Below are 22,526 nucleotides of genomic sequence, written 5' to 3'. Positions count from 1 at the left end.
AATTAATTAGAGACTCTAGTTTGCAGCGGTCTTACCAAAAAGGCAAGAGAGGTGGCGGTAGATGGGTTATAACCCAGTCCTCTTGGGAGGTGAGCTTTGCTAAGACATTATGCCCATTAGAGAGGTTTATGCTCTAGTACTACTCCGAAAACCTTAGCGGACTACTTCTTACTAGAAAATCGTTATAAAGGTCTCGTAGCGTCTCTATGCAATCACACCTCGTATGGTGAAATTGTTGGGTTCAAAGTTCTTCTGAACTTTTACGCGACTTATGGTGAAAATGTACAGCCTCTGCAGAGTGTAAAACTGATATATCAGTCGTGTTTACGGTTAAGAACGGTCTGGACCTCGTATGATAATTGAACTTGAAGAATAATTTAAATTGTTTAAACTTGAAATTTTGTATAAATTTATTTAATTTGAAATTGTTTGATTCCTTGAAAAACACGAAATTTATATATTTTTTTTGGATGGAGGAAGTAGGAACACAAGATACGTTATTAGAACAGGTGTAGCCAGGTAGGAGTACCCGCAAGCCCAGAAACCCAACGAGTCCGACGGAAGAACCCAGAAGCCGTACACCCAGGCTCCTAACATTTTCTCCTTAATCTAAAAAAAAACATTTTCTCCTTATTATCCTATAAAATATAAACCCTGACGCTACTGGCCATGGCCGCCGCCTCGATCCTGTCCGCCGCCTGCTCCTATCCGCGCCGCCACCCCGCCGCGCCGCACCTCTCCCACTCCGCGCGCTTCAAGGTCCCGGATGCCATGCCGGAAGCTCTCGACTGATGATTCTCGAGTCCTCACGCGGGTTTTACTCACAATTCCTCTTTCCTTTCTTGGTTTCGCAGAGGTTCGACAGGGTTCGCCGGTTCTCGCCCGCCGCCATGTCGACGCCGTCGGGGCCGAAGGAGGCGCCGGGTAATAACCCCGGTCTCCACACCGAGATCGACCCCGCCACCAAGGGCTACTTCCTGCAGCAGACGGTAACCCGAGCTTTACTTCCTGTCTGTCTATTTCACCCAGGTGTTCATCAACATTCAAGCACCTGTCTATGCTATCCTGCTCGGGCTTCCCCTTTTGGTTCTAGACGCGTGAATTTGACATATGGTCGCGCACTTGGTGAAGTTGGGGTGATCCGAATGGTAGTTATTCTAGCAGGGTCAGGGACTCAGGGTATAATAATTCAGGGGGCCCGGGATGAACATGCAATGAAATTGGGAGCTTTGATGATTTTTGTTGACTATTCGAGTAGCACTGTACTGTCGGCCTTGCTTATTTCCCCAATACCCAAACAACTTACTGCTGCTTATGTGCTGCGTGGAATGCAGGGGAAAAAATCTGTTGGATTTAACAAGATAGATCATCTGACAACGATTTGCAGCTATCAATTGTGCATCAGATCCCCTGAGCACGTTCCATTTTTTAAATGACAGAATTGGATCCAAAATGTTTAATGTGCTTGTGTTGCTATTAGGGTGTTTGGAATGCTTTGCAACTGAATGACCATATAGAGTTATTTCAGATTTCACATGCTATACTGATATCAGAGTGTTTTTGCAATTAGACATTGGTAGACAAGGTTGTTATCATGAATGTTTCTGTTGTTATATGGATTTTGAAAATTTACGTTGCTTTTTTTCCAGATGTTACGTGTGAAGGACCCAAAAGTGAGCCTTGACTTCTACTCCCGTGTGATGGGCATGTCGTGAGTTCTCTGTCTTTCTCTTCCTGCAGATAATGTACCCATGCATGGCAGATGAAAGCCTGCATAGCTCATTTCTGTTCTTGGTGTTCTTTAGATATATATGGATGGATGTTTGGGAAGGAAAACTAAAGTATCAGAGTTTTTGTTTTGGTAGTGATAATGGGGATTGGAAACTGTTAGCGTGTATGTATTGGGCCAGCCTCTGGCCGTGGGCTGTAGCTGCGCCGGCCTCCCTGGCAGGGGATAGATGGATGGTGGATTAGGAAAGGATCTCCTCAGATTGTTTTTGATTCTATAAACCAAGCCCTAGGACCTCACATCATCATTGCCTCTCCATAATCAATCTATTATTTCCCGAGCCATATTTGCTCTTAGAAACATTGTCAATCTATACTTGAGGGTTAATTCCAGCCTAAAGGAGAAATGAGCTCTCACATGTTTAGAATGCCAATGGCAATTCTAAATCTGCTGAAGTACCACGTGACAATATAGGCAATTCTAAAACAATTGAAGTACCACTTGGCAATATATTTAAGCAGAACAGATAGTGAAGTTATGGATTCTGAAGTATACGAATTGTATATACATTTGTAATCACTTTTTACTTTTCGTAGTGTTAGCCTAGATAATGATTCAAGTCAATAAGTTATATCCTCGTAGATAGATGATGCTAGCAGTTGTAGTTGCCAACACAAAGAAAGTAATTTCATCAATGGTGTTATGTAAACATTAATGGGAACATGTGTAGCTGATTCTTGCCACTCATAGTGACAGGATAGCAATGGAAGGACTATGTAAACTTTGCTTGTAGCTGCACTGTTTGAAGTTCAAGTAAAATATCACATGGTGGTTGGATAACGTTGGAGTCTTTAATAAAGTATTTGAAGCCTGAACATAAACAATAGTGAACAAATATCAAACACCCATTCACAGGTACAGAATTCAGTTCTACGTCTGGCCTTGAGAACTTGCTCTTAGTATGCACTAAAACAACCTTCAAGGCTGCCTGTTGCACTGATGATGAATGTACATGGATATACTGCTACAATCATTGTCATTAGTTCTGTTTCTGTATGATAGTATCAAACAATTTGATGTTGTGTTCTGTGAAATCACAGGCGAAAAAAAAACTGAAGTCCAAATGTTGACGTGATGTCATGAACCTAGTTTGAGCAGTGTAGTTGGAGTTGGACCTTTGGGCATTTGAGTAGTGCTCTTGTAGTTGCCAACTTGCCATTGTGGGAGCTCTATCACTATTATCTTGAATCAAAATCTTAGAACATCTCTCAAAATCTACAATGGTGGCTTTGTATTCTGAGAATCGTACAGACAGGGCAGACCCCAGTATCAGAATTTGATTTCTAGTTTTTCCCCTTCCCTGCAAATACAACCTACTCTTGGAGGGTGTAGTGGCTATTGCCTTTATCTGGTTATGCAAGATTTTCTACTACATTAATTGACAATAGTATAGTATTTTATATTGGATAATTGGACACCAGTACATTGCATGAGTCAATTCTTTTCTCGAATGGCTTGTTTAACTAGTTCTGTATCTTGATTTCAATCCTAGACAAGAAACATGCAAACTTGAGCTGTCTTGATTGATATTCATGTTTTACCGTTAAAAGTTTGATTCATAGGGGTTAGAGTTAGGACCAATGCCCTTGTGTTGGACAGAATAATGAGTTAATATCCTTAACAAAGGAAATTAGATCAAATCCATTATGCATCAATAAACCCAAAAAAAGCCATAAAGTCAGTTTGGATTGGGATCATTATACATTTAAAACATATTTTATTTGAATTTGAACTAAATCCCAAACATTTCTAGAGCATTCACTTTCTGGATGGGCCCTGAGATTAATGGACAATTGTGTGCCTCAGAGTCAGATGTGTTTTTGCATTTATGTTTTGACTAATGGAAAATAATTAGAAAAGTTCATTGAGAGATAAAGATCTGCGAGAGAAACCTACAGTAACTATACATAATTACATTCAACACTGTAAACAGCTGCAAGCAGTACATTTGTGTGCAGTTAGTAGTAAGGCAATTAAACTGTACTAGTACCACTGCTTTTGATACTAAACAAATTTGAGAATATATGTTTTGTGGCTCTAGATTCCTCTTGATACCATTGCTCCTACTACCGAAACAATTAGTTTGGTCATTGTTTTGTGTTTTGGATCAAAAGGATTTTTAGGTAATTTGTATGTGCATATATTATCTTATGATTTTTACTACCTTTTTCTTCTGCTAGGTTGCTGAAAAGATTAGATTTTGAAGAGTTGAAGTTCAGCTTGTATTTTCTCGGTTATGAGGTAAAAAATTTTATGATCTAGTGGAACCATGCATTGCCTTCAAATATAATTTATATGATATTGCTTCATAAGTTCTTATGTCAATTGACTCTGCTTTGTGCTTTTAGGATGTGGCTTCAGCCCCTGCTGATCATATCAAGCGGACTGAATGGACTTTCAGGCAAAAAGCTACCCTCGAACTCACCCAGTGCGTCTTGATACCCTGCACCTTTGTGGATATGTTGTTCATTTTCCAAAATAGCTTGAACGCTCACCAGCAAGTTTGTTACTCTTGGTAATACTGCAGCAACTGGGGCACAGAAAGTGACCCTGAATTCAAAGGTTACCATAATGGGAATTCAGACCCTCGTGGTTTTGGTATGTGCTTTGAAGATTGATATGCTATTGAAATGATTGTTGCCATCTTTTAAATCATTGAACATAGTTTAGGCAATAATAATAATTATGAATCTCGTAGCTGCCGTATCACTTCTTTGTTTGTTTTTGTTCATTCAGGTCATATAGGAGTAACCGTGGATGATGTCTACAAGGCATGTGAGCGCTTTGAACGTCTTGGTGTTGACTTTGTGAAGAAACCTGATGATGGTAAGTAAATTTGCTTTCTATTGTTACTCATGTGGTGTTGATTGTACTGTTAAGGGTATTATTGTCATTGTACTCTAGTCTATGGTTTGGTGATGTTCAATAGTGATATTCATTCAGCCATCTTCCTCCTTCCCTCTCATTCTAACATTTTATCACAGCAGAAGGTTTGATCGTAACTGGTCGCCTCCGTCGCCGTCTTCCGCTCCCAGGGCAGCAACTTGAGCACCAAACCCATTTTTTTTCTCGTAGTCACCGCCCATCTACCTCCACCTGTCTGGCTGCCGGCGCTCCACCGGCGCTCTCCTCCGCAGCTCCACCTTCTGCAGTTGTTGGACATCGATTCATCAACCCTGGGCACAGATCGAGCGCTGTCGGGCCTTGATCTGGCATATCCAGGCATAGATCGAGCGCTGTCGGGCCTCGATCTGGCGTCTCTAGGCGCTGATCGAGCGTCGCCGACCCAATCTATCACTTCCCCGAGCTCGATGTCTCCGGTCAACGCTTCTCCATTGGGGGTCGTTGGTCGCTATCTTGGGCGCGTGGCACAGCGGTGTTAGATAAATACCCATGCTCTAGCTTGTCTAGGTTCTACGCTGGTAGGGGCTCTTGCTCTTGCTCAGTCAAGGCTGCCTCTTCAATGTTGGGCGGCAAACACTATTGTGTATAGTAGCAGCTGCAGTTGGCAGCATGGTAGCAGTAGTAGCAGTAGCTAGTAGTGGTAGAGGCTGCATAACACTATAGCGCATTACCTTGTAAATGCTCACCTTGACTACTTGTGTCTATAAAAGGAGAGAGCAGCTGCAGCTCACAGATTAAGCAGCTCCACTTCGTGTGCTCTTCCTGAGTCGTCCTTCTTTCTCTCATCTTCTTCTTCCACCTACAAGTAAGAGGGTGTTGTGTGTGTGAGGGAGTGCCAACAAGTGGTATTCACAGCTTGAGTTATCGAGCCTGGTGGCCATGGCTTCCCTGGACCGTGAGCATGGGCGTTCCCCGGGGCGACGTCGTGGCGAGACGACGTACGTCGTGAAGAAGACGGTGCGGGACGTCGGCGGCGCGCAGTACCCATGCTCACTCGCACGAACTACGCCGAGTGGGTGGTCCTGATGAAGGTGATGCTCAAGGCGAGGCGCCTGTGGGCGGCGGTGACCATGGGCACCGCCGACGAAGAAGATGACCAGTCGGCCATGGAGGCCATCCTCAAGTCCGTGCCGGCAGAGTACATCGTCCCGCTCGGCGCCAAGGACTCCGCCAAGGAGGCCTGGGAGAGCTTGGAGACGATGCGGCTGGGCGGCGACCGCGTGCGCAAGGCGAAGGCGCAGCAGCTCAGGCGGGAGTACGAGGCTATCGCGTTCCGCGATGGCGAAGCCATCGAGGACTTCGCGCTGCGGCTCACTTCTCTGGTGAGCCAGCTAGCGCAGATCGGCTTCGACATCGGCGAGGAGGCGGCGGTGGCCATGTACCTGCGGGTCGTGCCGCCCCGGTTCGCGCAAATCGCACTCTCGATCGAGACGCTGCTCGACATGAGCACGCTCTCGATCGAGGACGTAACTGGGCGGCTCAAGGCGGTCGAGGATCGCGCGGAGGCCCCCGCCCGCACGACTGCCGGCGGCCAGCTGCTGCTCATGGAGGAGCAGTGGGCGGCGCGCCTGCGCGAGAGGAAGCAGGGGGAGGGCACCTCTGTTTCGCGCAGCGGCGGCACGCGCGGCAGGCGGCGCGGCAAGCCACGGCGGAAGGCGGAGGGCGCCGGCAAGGACGGCGGCGACCGTGTCGCAGACAAGGATCGTTGCCACAATTGCGGCAAGATTGGGCACTGGGCCCGCGACTGCAAGGAGCCGCGGCGCCAGGAGCGGGCGCATCTCACCCAGGATGACGAGGAAGAGCCTGCGCTGCTCATGGCGCAGGTTTGCGCCCTCAACACCGAGGCAGAGGACCGCGGCGGGCACGTCGAGCTCGACGAGCCGCGCACGCGGGTCGACCTCGGGCGAGCAGAGGAGGAGGCAGAGGAGATGTGGTACCTCGACACCGGTGCGAGCAACCACATGACCGGGAACCGCGCGGCCTTCTCCGAGCTCGACACCGGAGTCGTCGGCACCGTAAAGTTCGGGGACAACTCCGGCGTCGACATCCGGGGGCGCGGCACGGTCGTGTTCCAGTGCAAGGCCGGCGAGCACAAGGGGCTGACGGATGTGTACTACATCCCCAAGTTTCGGAGCAACATCGTCAGCATTGGTCAGCTCGACGAGTGAGGCTGCCAGGTGCTGATCGACGACGGCGTGCTCCGGATCAGGGATTGAGAGCGGAAGTTGCTTGCCAAGGTGGAGCGGAGCAGGAACCGGCTCTACACCCTGGCGCTGCGCATTGCGCGCCCGGTGTGCCTGGCGGCGCGGTGCGACGACGCGGCGTGGCGCTGGCACGCGCGCTTCGGCCACCTGAGCTTTGATGCTCTGGCGCGGCAAGGCATGGTGCGCGGGCTGCCGCTGATCGAGCACGCCGGCGAGCTCTGCGACTGCTGCCTTGTCGGGAAGCAGAGGAGGCTGCCGTTCCCCAAGAAGGCGAGCTACCGCGCCGGGGACGTCCTCGAGCTCGTCCATGGCGACCTCTGCGGGCCAATCACGCCGGCAACGCACGGCGGGCGGCGCTACTTCCTGCTCCTGGTGGATGATTGCAGCCGCTTCATGTGGCTGCACCTGTCGAGCAAGGATGAGGCGCCGGCGGCCATTGAGTTCCAGGCGCAGGTGGAGACGGAGATGGGGAAGAAGTTGCGCGTGCTGTGGACGGATCGCGGCGGCGAGTTCACCTTGGTCGAGTTCGGCCTCTACTGCGCCGGACATGGCGTGGAACGCCACCTCGCGGCGCCATACTCGCCGCAGCAGAACGACGTCGTCGAGAGGAGGAACCAGACAGTGGTCGGCATGGCCAGGAGCATGTTGAAGGCCAAGAAGATGCCGGCGGCGTTCTGGGGCGAGGCGGTGAGCACGGCGGTTTTCATCATGAACCGCGTGCCCACCAAGAGCTTGGAGGGCACGACGCCATTCAAGGCCTGGCACGGGAGGAAGCCGGACGTGTCCTTCCTCAGGACATTCGGCTGCGTCGGGCACGTAAAGAAGACGAAGCCCAACCTCGCCAAGTTGGAAGACAGAAGCACTCCCATGGTGTTCCTAGGGTTCGAGCGCGGGAGCAAGGCTTACCAGCTCTATGACCCGGCTAGCGGCAAGGTGGTCGTGTCCCGCGACGTCGTCTTCGACGAGACGGCATGCTGGGGCTGGGAGTCCGACGATGGGGAAGCGACGCTAGGAGGCCTGAGTAGCTCCTTCACTGTCGAGTACATGGCGTACTCCGGTGCGGGGGAGCTGGCTCACAGCGAGGCGGAAGGGACACCCTCGAGCGAGGCGGAAGGGACACCCTCGAGCGAAGCGGAAGGGACATCCTCGAGTGAGGCGGAAGGGACACCTATGAGCAAGGCGCAGGGGACACCCTCGAGCGAGGCGCAGGGGACACCCTCGAGCGAGGCGCAAGGGGCACCCTCGAGCGAGGCGCAGGGAACACCCTCGACCACGGGGCAGGGGACTCCGGTCTCCGCTGCAACGAGCACCGCTTCGTCGATTCGCTTCGTCACGCCTCCGCTGAGCGCTTCCTCGAACATCGACGCCGATTACTCCGGCGAGCCCCTTCGATTTCGCATGGTGGACGACCTCGTCGGCACGAGTCCACCAGGGCAGGCGGCCCGCGAGCTGGACGACCTCGAGCTGCATCTGGGCAGCGTAGAGGAACCGCCAAGCTTCGCCGCAGCAGAGCAGGAGGCATGCTGGCAGGCGGCGATGCTGGAAGAGATGGCGGCGGTGGAGAATCGCACCTGGGAGCTGGTGGATCCGTCGGCCGGTTGCCGGCCGATTGGGCTCAAGTGGGTGTTCAAGGTGAAGCGGAACGAGCGCGGCAATGTGGTGCAGCACAAGGCGCGGCTTGTCGCTAAGGGATTCGTGCAGCATGAGGGCATCGACTTCGAGGAAGTCTTTGCGCCGGTGGCGCGCATGGAGTCCGTGCGCCTGCTGCTGGCGCTAGCGGCCGGGAGGAGCTGGAAGGTCTAACACTTGGACGTGAAGTCCGCGTTCCTCAACTGGAGCTCGCCGAGGAGGTGCACGTGCAGCAGTCGCCGGGATTCGTCATCGCCGGCGAGGAGCACAGGGTGCTCCGCCTGCGCAAGGCCCTGTACGGGCTGCGTCAGGCGCCAGGCGCGTGGAACATCAAGCTCGACGCTAGCCTTGCATCGCTCGGCTACACCAAGTGCGCCACCGAGCACGCCTTCTACACGCGCCGGTCGAGAGGACGACTGGTGATCGTCGGCGTGTACGTCGACGATCTCATCGTCACCGGCGCAGAGCAGCGGGACATTGACGCGTTCAAGGAGAAGATGAAGTCGATGTTCCGCATGTCAGACCTCGGCCTGCTCACCTACTACCTCGGCATTGAGGTGGAGTAGGGGAGGGACGCCATCACGCTCCGCCAGAGCTCCTACGCTGGGAAGCTGCTGGAGCGGAGTGGGATGGGCGAGTGTAGGGCGTGCCAAACGCCTATGGAGGAGAAGATCAAGCTGTCAAAGGACAGCACTGCCCCCTTGGTGGACGCCACGAGCTACCGGAGCATCGTCGGCGCACTGCGTTACCTCACGCACACTCGGTCGGACATCGTGTTCGCCGTGGGGTACGTGAGCCAGTTCATGGCGGAGCCGCGGGAGGATCACCTCGCCGCGGTCAAGCATCTGCTCCGCTATGTTGTAGGGACGCCCGACTACGGGCTCGTCTACCCAAGGAGGAGCAGAGGAGAGCTGGAGCTGATTGGGTTCAGCGACAGCGACATGGCGGGTGACGTTGATGGACGAAGGTGCACGACTGGTGTGCTCTTCTTCCTTGGAGTGCCCGATCTCCTAGCAATCGATGAAACAGAAGGTCGTCGCGCTGAGCACTTGCGAGGCAGAGTATATTGCGGCGGCGACGGCATGTTGCCAGGGAGTTTGGCTGGGGCGGCTGCTGGCAGAACTCACTGGAGAAGAAGCTCGGGCACCTATCTTGATGGTGGACAACCTGTCCGCCATCGCCTTAGCGAAGAACCCCGTCCACCACGACCGGAGCAAGCACATCGACACCAAGTATCACTTCATCCGTGATTGCGTCGACAGTGGACAGATCAAGCTCGAGTATGTCGAGACAGCTCGACAGCTCGGGGACATCCTCACCAAGCCATTTGGGCGCGTTCGACTTACAAAGTTGAGGACCAAGATTGGAGTTGAGGAGATCAAGCAAGAGCAGTGCAATTAGGGGAAGAATTGTTAGATAATTACCCATGCTCTAGCTTGTCTAGGTTCTACGCTGGTAGGGCCTCTTGCTCCTCAGTCAAGGCTGCCTCTTCAATGTTGGGCGGCAAACACTATTGTGTATAGTAGCAGCTGCAGTTGGCAGCATGGTAGCAGTAGTGACTAGTAGTAGCAGCAGTAACTAGTGGTAGAGGCTGCATAACACTATAGCGCCTTACCTTGTAAATGCTCACCTTGACTACTTGTGTCTATAAAAGGAGAGCAGCTGCAGCTCACAGATTAAGCAGCTCCACTTCGTGTGCTCTTCCTGAGTCCTTCCTCTCATCTTCTTCCACCTGCAAGCAAGAGGGTGTTGTGTGTGAGGGAGTGCCAACAGCCGGATCTACCACCGCCAAGCCGCTCCCTTCCTTCGGCCCGCGCGGCTCCCGGACCCCTAGCCATCTTCCTCACCGGCGCGCTGCGCCTCCACCGTGTCGTCCGTGGCTGTTGTTCCTTCGAAGATAGCTCGCCCTCGAGCTGTGGTGGTCTGGTGGAGGCCATGGCTCCAAAGCGCATGTGTGCCCTTGATGGCTGGCGCTGAGGCGTGGCAGCATGTCCCAGAGACCTTGATTTCTTGGTGCCATGCAGATGCATGCCGAGGAGTTGCAGCTGATCTGCCCCCGCGGGAGAAGCGAGCCAAACCATGGAGACGCCGTCGGGGCCGTGAACTGCTGATTGCTGCAGAGTAGTAACCTAGCAGCAGCGCACACATACTGTAACAGGGAAAAGCTGATCCTTGGGGCAGCCGCTTTGTGGCTGCTGCTCTGCCGCCGTAGCAGAAAGCATGTGGCTGCTGCTCTGCTGCCGTAGCAGAAAGCGGCAGCATCAACGTCGCCTTTCTATCTGCGCGCAGTACCTGTGCTCGACGCCTCGCGAGGAATCCATGTGCCGCCGCCTGTAGCTGCACCGCCACATCTTTACGCACCAAGCTCTCCTTCAACTTCAAGAGTAAGGTTTGGAGCTGTACGCAGCCTTCCAGTATGTTGACGCACAAATCCTCCCACGATGTTGATGGATCACCGACAACAGAAGCCATGGAATCAGATCGAAACCAAAGCTAATTGATACCAGATACTATGCACCTTTGTTCATTTGGGGGATAGGGAGGATAACCATTGCCAGGAAGATGGCCGGGCAAAGTCGGCGTGGAGGGGGACTAGAGTATTTGGGGGATTTGGATTCTTTGTTCTTTCTTCATTGCTTGCTTAGAAGAGATACAATCCCATCTTTATATAGATGGGCTGACTTGACCCTTAAGAAACCAATCTCTAATTTAAGCAAATAACAAACCAATCTAATCTAATCTTTCCTAATATCTGGACCCTATTACTGTTCATGGTGTGAATAGTACTTTCTACACATGACAAGCATCCATTTGAATTTTAGTGCTACTCTGATCTAGAATTCAACAGCATAGCTTAAGCGAAAATGAGTCATTGGGGATTTTTGTCCATAATTAAAAACCAGGTGATGTTGTTTATTTGGTCATCCATCCTGATCATGTTTAGTACATGAGGTTTTTACCTACGTATCATTACAAAAGTTACAAATTACCTGTACACCATCAAAAATTTCTAAAGTTCTTCGGCACCATCCAAATTTTTTTTCTTTCCCTAGGTGCCATTCCGTCGACCTTCCGTCCGTTTGCCTGTCCTGACGTGTGGGCCCGATCAGCAGCGCCACCCCTCCTTCGTGCCTGCTGCTGCAGCTGCTACCGGCAGTGCCCCGGCCGCCGCGCCCTGCGTCCCCAAGCCACCGGCAGGTGCTCTGCTCCTCCGCCGCATCCTGCGCGCCGCCCTCCTCCGGAGTGCGAGCCCCTGCAGCCTCTGGTCCACGAGCCTGCGCCGCTCACGCGTTGGCCCACGCTTGGCCGCGCGGCCGCCGTCGCGCCGGCCTACTGCCCGCGCCCGGTGAACGCGTTCTGGTCCAGAAGCAATTTCTGCAAATCGGAGAAATTTCCAATGGACGCCGGCAGCGCGCCGGTGAGCTGGTTGTTGGAGAGAGTGATGGCCCCGAGATTGGACGCGCCGGTGCCCGCCACCGCCGGGAAGCCGCCGGACAGGAGGTTGTCCTGCAGCTCGACCTGCGTCAGATTCGGGAGCTCGAGGAGCCCTTCGGGGATGGAGCCGTTGAGGTAGTTCTCGCCGAGGCGAATGCAGGAGAGCGCCTTGCATTTCCCCAGCTACTCCGGGATTGAGCCAAAGAGGAAGTTGCCGAGCGCGATGAGCGTCTCCAGCTTGCCTCCGGCGTAGAGGTCCGGCGGGAGGGTGCCGGTGAGCTTGTTCGAGGAGAGGTCGACGAGCTGGAGGCGACCATTGCGGCCGAGGCGGCGCGGGATGCCGCCGATTAAGTTGTTCTCCCAGAGCTGCAGCACCTCGAGGCTGGGCAGGTCGTCGACGAGCTCGGGGATGCTCCCCCTGAGCTTGTTTCGGAAGAGGTTGAGCAGAGTGAGGTTCTTGAGCGCCGCGAAGGTCGCCGGAATCTCGCCGGTGAGCGCGTTGTTGGAGAGGTCGAGCGAGCCCCGCAGCCGCGCGCCGGCAAGCTCCGCCGGCCGCACAGGTATGGAGCTCCGCCGGCCGCGCGGAGGTGATCCGCCGCCCTGTCGTGGGGGAGCTCCACCTACCGCGCGCCACACCGGGCGGGCTCCACGCCTCCGCCGCCGTTAGCAGCAGCTTCGCCGGTCTAGGGGAGGTCCGCCGCCCCACGAGGGAGCTCCACTTGCCGCGCGCCACACCGGGCGGGCTTCGTGCCTCCGCCGCCGCTAGCAGCGGCTCCGCTGGGCTCGGGGAGGTCCGTCGCCCCAAGGGGGAGCTCCATCTGCCGCAAGCCGGCGAGCTCCGCAGGTCGCGCAGGGAGGTCCGCCGGCTGCGCTCGGGGAGGTCCGTCGGCTGCCGCGCAGGGAAGGAGCTCCGCTCGCCACCACGGGAGCTTCGTCGGTCACGCGCAGGGAGCTGCCGCAGCGAGGAGCTCCGCCGGCCGCATCGAGGCACATCGCGGGCCGCGTGTGGGGCTCCGGCAGCCTCCATGGGAGCGTTGCGAGGGGAGTTGAGAAAGACTCATGGACCGGGCCCACATGTTAGTATGGGGGCAAACGGCAAGAATTAACGGATGTCGACGGTAGTGGCACATAGGTAAAAGAAACTTTGATGAAGGGCACAGAAGAACTTTTTAAAATTTGGATGGCATGTAGGTCATTTCAACAATTTATAATGGCACACAGGTAAAAGCCTCTTAGTACATTGAGCACAACAGAGAAACCAGGGGCCAAATTTATGTCTATTTACTCACCTCACAGTCCTCATCGCTAAGTAGCACGCAAATGTGGCATGCCACATAGGACCAGGAATGAAATTGGGCAAACTGATAATTTTGAGCACTAGTTTGATCAGTTTGTTAACATTCCCAACTTACGGAGTATGTGTTACCTGTAGCCACCTCTCTTTTTTGTTTTAGAAAAGCGGCCAATTAAACAGTTCACATCGGTATTGCATAAACATAGTTTTGTAATGAAACAATTAAAGTTCCAGTTTCTTAAAAATTAAGAACAATGATCAAGGCATCGCATAAGATAATTTGCTAATGAAAACATTGAGAGAGCTCCACTGTCTTAAAAATTAAGAATAATGATCAAGATGCTCGCAGTATTACGTTTGATAATATTACCTTCATTCAAATAATGAAACACCTTCACATTCTTTACTTTGTAATGCATAGCGCTGTGATATATAATTGATGTTCTTTGCTGCAGGGAAAATCAAAGGTATTGCGTTCATCAAGGATCCTGATGGCTACTGGATTGAGATTTTTTACCACACCATTGGGATGGTGACCGCTTCGGTGTCATGAGGTGTTGTGGTTCAGATATTATGGAGGCTTTGTGTTCAGGTTAGAATGTTATAATGCCAGTTTTTATGGAACTATAGTTCATTAATTGTATGGTTAACAAGATTGTGCAATTCTGGGAATCTCAGGAGCACAACAGTGGGCTTTACCCTTGAGGAATAAGACTATTGTCTCCTTTTGGCGATTAGTATTTGTATTCTGATTAAGGGCTGGCATGTCCTGACTCTTTGAATCTTGTTGCAATAAAAATCTGTGAACTATGCTGAGTAACGAATTATGGCACTGAAAGTAAAATAAGTTGTTAACAACTATCAGGTAGGCTGCCATTGTTCATTGAATGCCTAGGCAAGTGCAGTAAACTTTTGTTGCCATGGTGTGGTTAATAACTATCAAGTAATATAAGTTATTAATAACAATCAGGTTGGTACCACACTGCACTCCGCCTTAGCCAGTGCTGGCGGCTCAGCGGCCCGCCGCGCTCAGCATCCTTTCTGCTGCCTCCAACCGTACCGGTCACCATGCGCTGGGTACGGATATTTTCTGACCATATTCGAATTCGATCCGGTCTGGAAGGGTTTTATCCGTCCGTATCCGATTTCGAATATCTAATATCCATAATCGATCCGTATCTGAATGCTTAAAAGTTACTTTTTTATGATGTCGATATTCATTACAATTTTATCCGGCAAAAACTAACACTATCTGTATCCGACTCCGTATTCGAACACAAATATAAAAAACAAATACGATATCAGTAATATCCGTCTATATCCGATCCGTTTACATCCCTACCTACTTGGCCGCATCTCGGCCTGGCTTGCGTCCTCCGCTCCCGGCTCAAACAGGGATCCTCTGTGCTAGTTGCTGCTGCACTTAAATCACTGATATGTGGGTGAGTGACTCAACTGTAGAGAGAAGTACCGCAGAGGATTCATTTCCCTTTGCTCGGGTTGCTGCCGCCCCTCCGAGCTCAAGGGGTCAAGGAGCTACGGTGACCACGCTCCTCTCCTCAACGGCCTCCTTCGTTGGTCACACTCCACGCTCCCTTGCATCCCCCATTTTGCACTCGTTGGTCGCGCACCATTGCATCCCCCATTTTGCACCAGCTACGCCCGCCCACGAACCTCCATCCCACTGTGGCCATGCGCTGGTCATACGCTGCACTACTCCCCTTCGGGTGCGCCTCCATCCCAGGGTGCTGGGTAGAGGAAGGAAAGAGATGAGCAGAGGGAGAACAGGCAGATGTGCATGGTAGGTCCCATGCAGCGAGAGTCGCTCGGCGCAGCGACAATGTTTTCTCTCCTCTTCTCTCTTCTACGCGGATGTGTCTGCCCTTAGCTAGCCACCCGTTGCAGCTACCCTAACAATCCCACAACATGTTGCATCAAGTGACCAATCCCACAGCTGACCATGACATTGAAGCATATGGTAGTGATTGGTAAGTTGCATTATTAAATTGCATTACTAGAAACAACAGCGCGGCCTTACCGCGCCAACGTTGGAGGGGGCCAGTGTTTAACTAGCTGTGTACTATAGAGTATATTTGAATTGCGTCCTTTTAGTTAAGCATAATACCATCACTTCAAATAATTTTCAGGCCAAGTCATAGTTTTGGACATCATGCTCGCTTTGATTCCTGCTGAGAAGAGAAGCGTTTGCCGCGTACATGAGAGGAAGACCAGCAAGGGAAGCAAAGGTTTTCCACAGTACTAGAAAAAAAAGGCAGCGTATGCTATGAAAACCAGTTTTTTTGAAAACTCGTACAAACCATAGCAAAAAAGTCGTTTAAATTCACCAAAAAAATCCTACATGCAGATGATATGATGATACACAACCTTGTAAAAATTTTTCTCCAAACTCGACTTCGTTTGTGAGATATAAAAATAACAAAATTCAAACCAGAAAGCTGTCAGCTGATTTGTTAGAAATTTTTTATTTTTATATCTCACAAACGAAATTGAGTTTGGACAAGATATTTTACAAAGTTGTGTATCATCATATCATCTGTACGTGTGATTTTTTGGTTAATTTAGATGACTTTTTTATCGTGGTTTGCACGGATTTTCACAGCATGCTGGTTTTCATAGCATATGTTGTCGGAAAAAAAAGGCTATTGGTACCGGTTTTTGTAACTGGTACTACGAAGCTGAGACTAAAAAGTCTCGATCACATCACTGGGTAAATAACCCGGTGCTAAAAGGATCCTTAGCACCGAGTGGTGTTTCCACCATGTACCAAAGTGTACAAGCTCAAATAAAATACTTTGAACCCCAGTGGAGGACCGCACACTCGCATGTCGTAAAGTCACAATTCATGCAATTTTTTCAAGCAAAATGAATGTGTGTGCGGTGCGAGGATTCAAACTCCTAACCTCTTGACTCACGCGGTACCTCCTTACCATCTCACCTACATATCATTTGTTATGGGAAGAGAGATGTTTTAGATGCTTTCCTTTTGAAATAATCCGTGGAGTATCCTTTAGTACCGGGTGATAATATAAACCGATACTGAAGACTATACATTAGTATCGGGTGGTGTTAACAACCCGTACTAATGTGGGTGGAGGCATTAGTACCAGGTGGTAGCCCCAACTGGTACTAATGTCGTTGTTTCAGTCATGGCTAGTAAATTGTGCCATGCTTCTTCGTAGCTTGATGGCCAACACTCAATGACAAGAGATTTAGACTGGTTCGAGCAATCGCTCTATGTCCAGTATAGGGGTTGTGCGTTTGATGTTCTTGTGTTCTGAGTGTTAGGTGCTTACAACGGGGTGCTTGTAAGCGAGTGAGATCGTTGTGCCTCAACCAAGGTTTTAAATCACCGGCTAAGATGTTTAGCGGCAGAGCTGCCGCTACAGCGTTTAGCGGGCTATAGCCGGCATTTAGCGGGCTATAGCCGGCATTTAGCGGGCTATAGCCGGTTTTAGCGGGCTAAATGCCATAGCGTTTGGCCTTCCTAGAAGCTATAGCCGTCTATAGCGGAAGTTATAGCCGGCTATTTAAAACCTTGGCCTCAACCCTGGGTCGGCGATCTGGCGGAGAAGGCCGAGAGTTCTACAAGTGTCCTAGGCTAGGGTCCATCAGTCAGTTGCGCTCCCTTGTATCCTGAAGCCAAGTCTTGTCCATCCGCTTCGCGGCGTAGCTTGACGTGTCTTCAGTCTTGTTCGTCATTACCGTGGTAGGGCATGGCGTTGGTGTACTTGTGGTACGCTTGTCCAGGTCCGCCGGGGGCAAGCCTCTCGTTCCCTTTACTCCGAAATCCGCTGGGGGCAAGCCTCCGCGGAGGACGGGGGTCGGGCATTTGCTGCCTTTCCCATCGGCACGGTGTGAGGGCCACTAGCCCAACGTGTTCCCCCTTACCCTACACCTAGCAGCGGAAGGTGATCGGACGTGGCCTGTCCCGTCAACCTGACGGAGGAGGCACAACCGCCGTGAGCGCCGGTCGCGGCGTCATAATGGCCCAGTTGACCGGGGTTACTTCCGCCGGTCCTCCTATTTGCAGGCGGCGCCACTACCCCACTTGTCAAGCAAGGCGCACGCATGCATGTCTTGTTGGGCTAGAGCATTTAATGCCACCTCGAGTGTTCCCGAGGGGCTTACATGGTTGTACTCTGCTCGGGATCGTCACGGATCTCCTAGACCCAGTGGCTTGGTGCGGGTCGGGAAGGCTGAAAGCTTGTAGACCTCTAATTAGAGTTTTAATAATTAATGATAATATTTATGGACTAACAATTTCTTGATAGAATTTGAATATAAGTTTGGTCCATCAGAATGTGTGCATGAGTTGATGTCATGAAAAGAATTGGAAATGATTTGGAGGTGATGTTCAAGGCATGAGCTCAAGGCAAAATTATATGATAGGGATTTTCTATTTTGCTGGTCATGAGGTGATTAGAGGATGATATATGACCGGATTAATAGGATAATAGCCGTATTATCAAGAGGGGTTGTTGTGCCCGTGCTTGACTGTTCTTTAGTGCCATTTTGCTCAAACACTTTGCATTACATGCATGAGGGTTAACTTCGTTTGAAAAATGGCAAATCCAAGTTTGAAAACCAGAGCTGACTGCTAGGGGCGGACGGTCTGGCCCTGGAGGGCGGACGGTCCGGCCCTCCTTTGAAATTACTAGACAGAAGCAAGTGTTTCTGTGGTGTGCTGGACGAAATACTGGCGGACGGTCCGGCACCTGGGGATAGACAGTACGCCTGCAACCAAAGATTTTGGACAGAAACAAGAGTTCCTGTCTTGGCGCTGTGAAATGTAAGGCAGACGGGCCGGCCCTGTGAGGCGGACGGTCCGCCCCCTAACCTCGAACTTGGACATAAACTTTGATGTTTCTGGTGGGTTGCACATAGTGAAGGACGGACGGTCTGCTCAAGGGGTGCGGACGGTCCACCCCTCAAAATCCAGTTACGTTTTCTTCTCTAAGTCGTTTGGACTTTGAACGGTGGACGGTCCGCCCCTTGTGCGCGGACAGTCCGCCAGTGATGTAGTCTTCGACTCTGACACGTAATAATTGTAGATCTACCTGTTGTTGGTTTCGAATGGCGGACAGTTCGTGAATTCTTTGTTTTCACGCGTTTTAAGTGATATATATATATATATATATATATATATATATATATATATATATATATATATATATATATATATATATGACCGGTCTATTTAACATTCCGGGTGTTGAATATTATTCAACACGCACGGCGGCGCTCTCGCCGGAGCTCAGACAGCTCTGAGTAGTAAAAGCTGTGAGTACTTTACTGTCTGTCCATTTTAAATTAATGCTCCTTTGACCAAACAGTTGTCTGTGTCTACTGAGTTAATGCTCGCTGTATATAGCCTGCAACCCCGCGGTGATTTTGGCGTGATTTCAGTTGGCTGGTTGGCCAGTCGTTGTGCGCTGCAGCGCAGTTGTGGTGCCTCCGGCGTTCTAAATATTACAGTTTTTGGTGTGGGTGGGAGTAAAAAGCCTTCCGTGGCAGCTTCCTGGCAGCCTTGTTTGGTTTGAATGGGGAGTAAAAGATTTACTACTACGCGCATCTAATGTACATCTGTACACGAGTCATTTTTTTTATCTTCAAGCATGAGTTAGGTTGAAGTTTTTATTAATTATGGATGAAGCAATGAGTTCGGTTTAGAGGTGTAAAATGCTCAACATTTGGGAAGTAAAAATAGTGAGCAACATTGTTTGATTTGGTTGGGAAGTAAAATTTTTACAGCAACGATACAGGCATGATTTTGCCAGTTAATGCTGTAGCTCTAAGAGGATCGAACCTACGACTCTTGCATAAATACAACTGCAGCAAATAGATTAAAAATCAAGAATCAGACTTGTGGTATATTTAAAAAAGTGACGTGTTCATGTTTCAAAATATTTAAATACCATGTTACATGAGCTGATCACGTATCACACAAAAGTCATAGAAGCAATGCCACAACATTCGCCAGTCGCCACCATGTGGTCATGCTATCCCACAAGCTCATTGTTCGACAAATTCCGATGTAGCATTGCTCCCAAGAGTGTCTCTGTGACAGCCCTATGCCTCTCCTTACCACCTGCATTACCAAGAAATATTTATTGTAGTGTGTCTAAATTGTTGAATATGAAAATTGTAAAAATACTACTCTAACTCATGAAGCAAATACTACTCTAAATTGTGAAATTACTGCTTGAATACGAACAAAAATACTACTTTGAATTATGAAAAGATACTACATAAATTGTTTAAAACTGAGAGGAGTAATTAATATTAAAGAAGTAATTACCATATTAGGATGAGTAATATTCAAAGAATTAATCATCCCGTGCATGCATCTTCCCCTGAATCTTTCTAGCTTGGGGATTATCTAATAGAAACACATACTACTCTAAATTGTGAAATTAATGCCTAAATATAAATAAAAATACTACTCTAAATACAAAAAAATACTACATAAAATTCTTTAAAATTAAGAGGCCTAATATTCAAAGAAGTAATCACCCATGCATGCAACTGCCCCCGAATCCTTGAAGCTTGGGGGTTATCTAATAGAAGCTCATACTACTCTAAATTGTGAAATTACTGCCTGGATATGAATAAAAATAATACTCTAAATACAAAATACTAACAAGTGAGGTTGGGTGGCTACCGTAAAAAAGTATGAGTGGCTGTCGTAAAAAAGTATGAGTGGCTGTCGTAAAAAATACTAATGATGTTGAAGTAAAAAAGTATGAGTGGCTGGCGTAAAAAATACTAACAAGTGCCACTGCCATGGAATTGGGTTCGTTGTGTATTTGTGATTCCTAATCCTTTATTTGGCAGACTCATGTATGTGGCTTGCATCTAGGAGGCATCAGTTCAACGAAATTAAGATGATCAAATGTGGTAGCCTGTCTTACCTGTTGTATCCACAAAATGTGGCTTCCGCGGCCGCTGACTGTCGCTGCCGGATTCGTGCTAGCAAAATCGATTGGGCGGCGAATAGTGGAGTGAATCCCGCGGCTTCCCGGTGCGTTGGTGGAGACAGCCGGCGATGTAGACAGCAACTACGGGTAGTGGGCACTTAACCCGGCGATGGCCCCCAAGCAGTTCCGTCGGGGAGAGGGGGCGCAGGCACGCGCAACTAGCAGGGGCGGCCATGTGGTGGCCACCAGGGGGCACCGCCAGCAGGTGGCGCCGCCAGCAAGCCCGATGACCAGGGGGATGGGCGGCATAGGGCACGCAGGCCTCCAATCCGGGTGTGTTGCAGGGGGTGGGGAATCCGTGGAGAAAGCCGTATGGGTGGGGTGAGCGAGCACGCCGGCGGGCGGGGGTGAGATTTTCTCGTCGTGCGGCGGTGGATTGGGTGTGGATCAATGTTGAGGGAGGAGGGAAGGTGGGCTCCTAGTTCCTTGCACTGGGAGCATAATCGGAAGCGTGATTTCCGATGGTTTGAAAACAACGTCCTTCATTATCTACACTCAGTGCTCGGTGAGGGGTTTTTGAACCGTAACACTATGTTGTTTTTACGACTGCGCTGTTTGATAATTACGATCCGTGAGTGTCTGGTTTTACCTACAAGAATGACGGCCCTTTAATTACGCATTTGATTTGGTGGTTTTATTGCACCCTCCGTGCATGCAGGTTTCAGGAATTAACTGCTGCGAATTAAATGTGGTGGTGGTTGGCTCGCCGGAGAGGTGGCAGTGCCGCCGGCTTGCTGATTAGTATTCAACATCCTGGGAGTCAAATATATATATATATATATATATATATATATATATATATATATATACACACTTGTTCGTCCGTGGGGAGCTCTCTTGACCACTTTGAAAGCTTCCTTGACATATTTGAGCTGGTTTTTCCCTCTCTCACACACTCTTAGCTTAGGGATTGCATACTTGTGAGTGTGAGAGCATTCTAGTGCATTGCATCAAAAGTTTGAGCTTTGTGGTACTAGGGAATCTTCAAGCAAGCATCCGCGATTTGTTACTCTTGGAAGTTTCCGCTCCCTAGACGGCTTGGAGAAGGTGATTTCGTGAAGCCCTTCAAGAAGACTGTGGAGGAGCCTCAAAATTGGTTGTGAGAGGTCTTTGCGCTCACCTCGTCGGAGCGGTGAAGAGCAATTCTAGTGAAATCGAGGTTTGGAGAGGTTTATTGATCCATGCCGGCTCAAGATCAAGGGGAGCCTCGATAGAGGAGCGATTGATTCTTTGAATCTACCTCAATATGGATTAGGGGTGAATGGTAAGTCATCGACACCATGGGAAAAATTTCTTGTGTCAAGCTCGGTTATTTCTTTGCTCATTTCAATTCTTGCAATTTACTTTTCTAGTGCTTGAATTGCCTCTTGTCATCTTAGGTTGCAACCCAACTAGTGATAGATTTTGCTAGATATAGGAGCTCTCTTGTTTTACTTATTAAATTTCTCTAGTGTTTGTGTTTGAAGTTAAAAACCGCCTATTCACCCCCTCTAGTCGGTGTCCTTGATCCTACAAAGGCGCCATGTGTCCGGCGTTCGCTCGCCTCATTCCTTACATCGTCTGCCCATCTGGAGGGCCGGTGCTGGTGGTACTTTTGTCAGGCAGGCTGATTATCCTATCAGAGGTTGGCTAATTCCTAGATCAGGACCATGAGGGCCTGTTTTTGGGGTACCCGTGGTATTTGGTACTTTCAACTAGTGTGTAGGTCTTAGAACGGGTTGGCGTTATCAATCGGTACTAAACACTAATGGAGAGATAGTCACCTATCCGGTCCATTTGTCCCTGCTGATTTTGTGTCCGGGCCCAACAGCTAGAATCACCGGGGGGGGGGGGGGATTAATGTGGACATTAGTCCCGGACCAACAGCTACGATGGGGGGGGTGGGGAGAGACTTTAGTCCCGGTTGGTAGCTCTGTCCTGGATTTAATGCATTGTTTTTAGTCCTGGGTCGATCCACCTACTGGGACAGCGGTGGGTGGAGTAAAGAAAACATGGAGTTTGATCGAAAATAGACATGGACTTGTACTATATTCTCTTGACAATTAAGGATGGCAGCGGGTCGGGTTTGGGGTGGATATCCGCAGGTTTCGGGTTTGCGGGTTTTGGGTTCGGGTTCTGATTTCACCCGCGGATTTGCGGGTTTGGGTACCTGAAACATTTTGGGTTTCGGGCGGATTCTAGAATTGACCCACAGAGTTCCATTGGAGCCCCGAAATATTCAACCCAATAGAAGCCCACTAGAAACCCTAGATATATAAACAAAAAATCCCCTC

General features: G+C 50.1%; 1 protein-coding gene across 3 annotated transcripts; it reads left to right on the top strand.

The window, feature by feature from the left end:
* Positions 1 to 599: 599 nt before the first annotated feature.
* LOC120639678 (lactoylglutathione lyase-like) lies at positions 600 to 14,573 on the top strand. Of its 3 annotated transcripts, none has more exons than XM_039915551.1 (9): positions 600 to 759; positions 855 to 989; positions 1,650 to 1,711; positions 3,970 to 4,030; positions 4,138 to 4,217; positions 4,317 to 4,387; positions 4,526 to 4,615; positions 13,711 to 13,847; positions 14,226 to 14,573. In XM_039915551.1, the coding sequence occupies exons 1-8, from the start codon at positions 670 to 672 to the stop codon at positions 13,806 to 13,808; spliced, it is 687 nt and encodes a 228-aa protein (XP_039771485.1). In that variant the 5' UTR covers positions 600 to 669; the 3' UTR covers positions 13,809 to 13,847; positions 14,226 to 14,573. The 3 variants fall into 3 exon arrangements, with proteins under 3 accessions (XP_039771485.1, XP_039771484.1, XP_039771483.1); XM_039915550.1 differs by lacking the exon at positions 14,226 to 14,573 and adding an exon at positions 13,934 to 14,116; XM_039915549.1 differs by lacking the exon at positions 14,226 to 14,573 and having other exon boundaries at positions 13,711 to 14,116.
* Positions 14,574 to 22,526: the final 7,953 nt, after the last annotated feature.

This window comes from Panicum virgatum, chromosome 7K, assembly GCF_016808335.1.
Source record: "Panicum virgatum strain AP13 chromosome 7K, P.virgatum_v5, whole genome shotgun sequence".
NCBI lineage: Eukaryota > Viridiplantae > Streptophyta > Magnoliopsida > Poales > Poaceae > Panicum > Panicum virgatum.
This window is presented reverse-complemented; position numbering and strand designations above follow the sequence as displayed.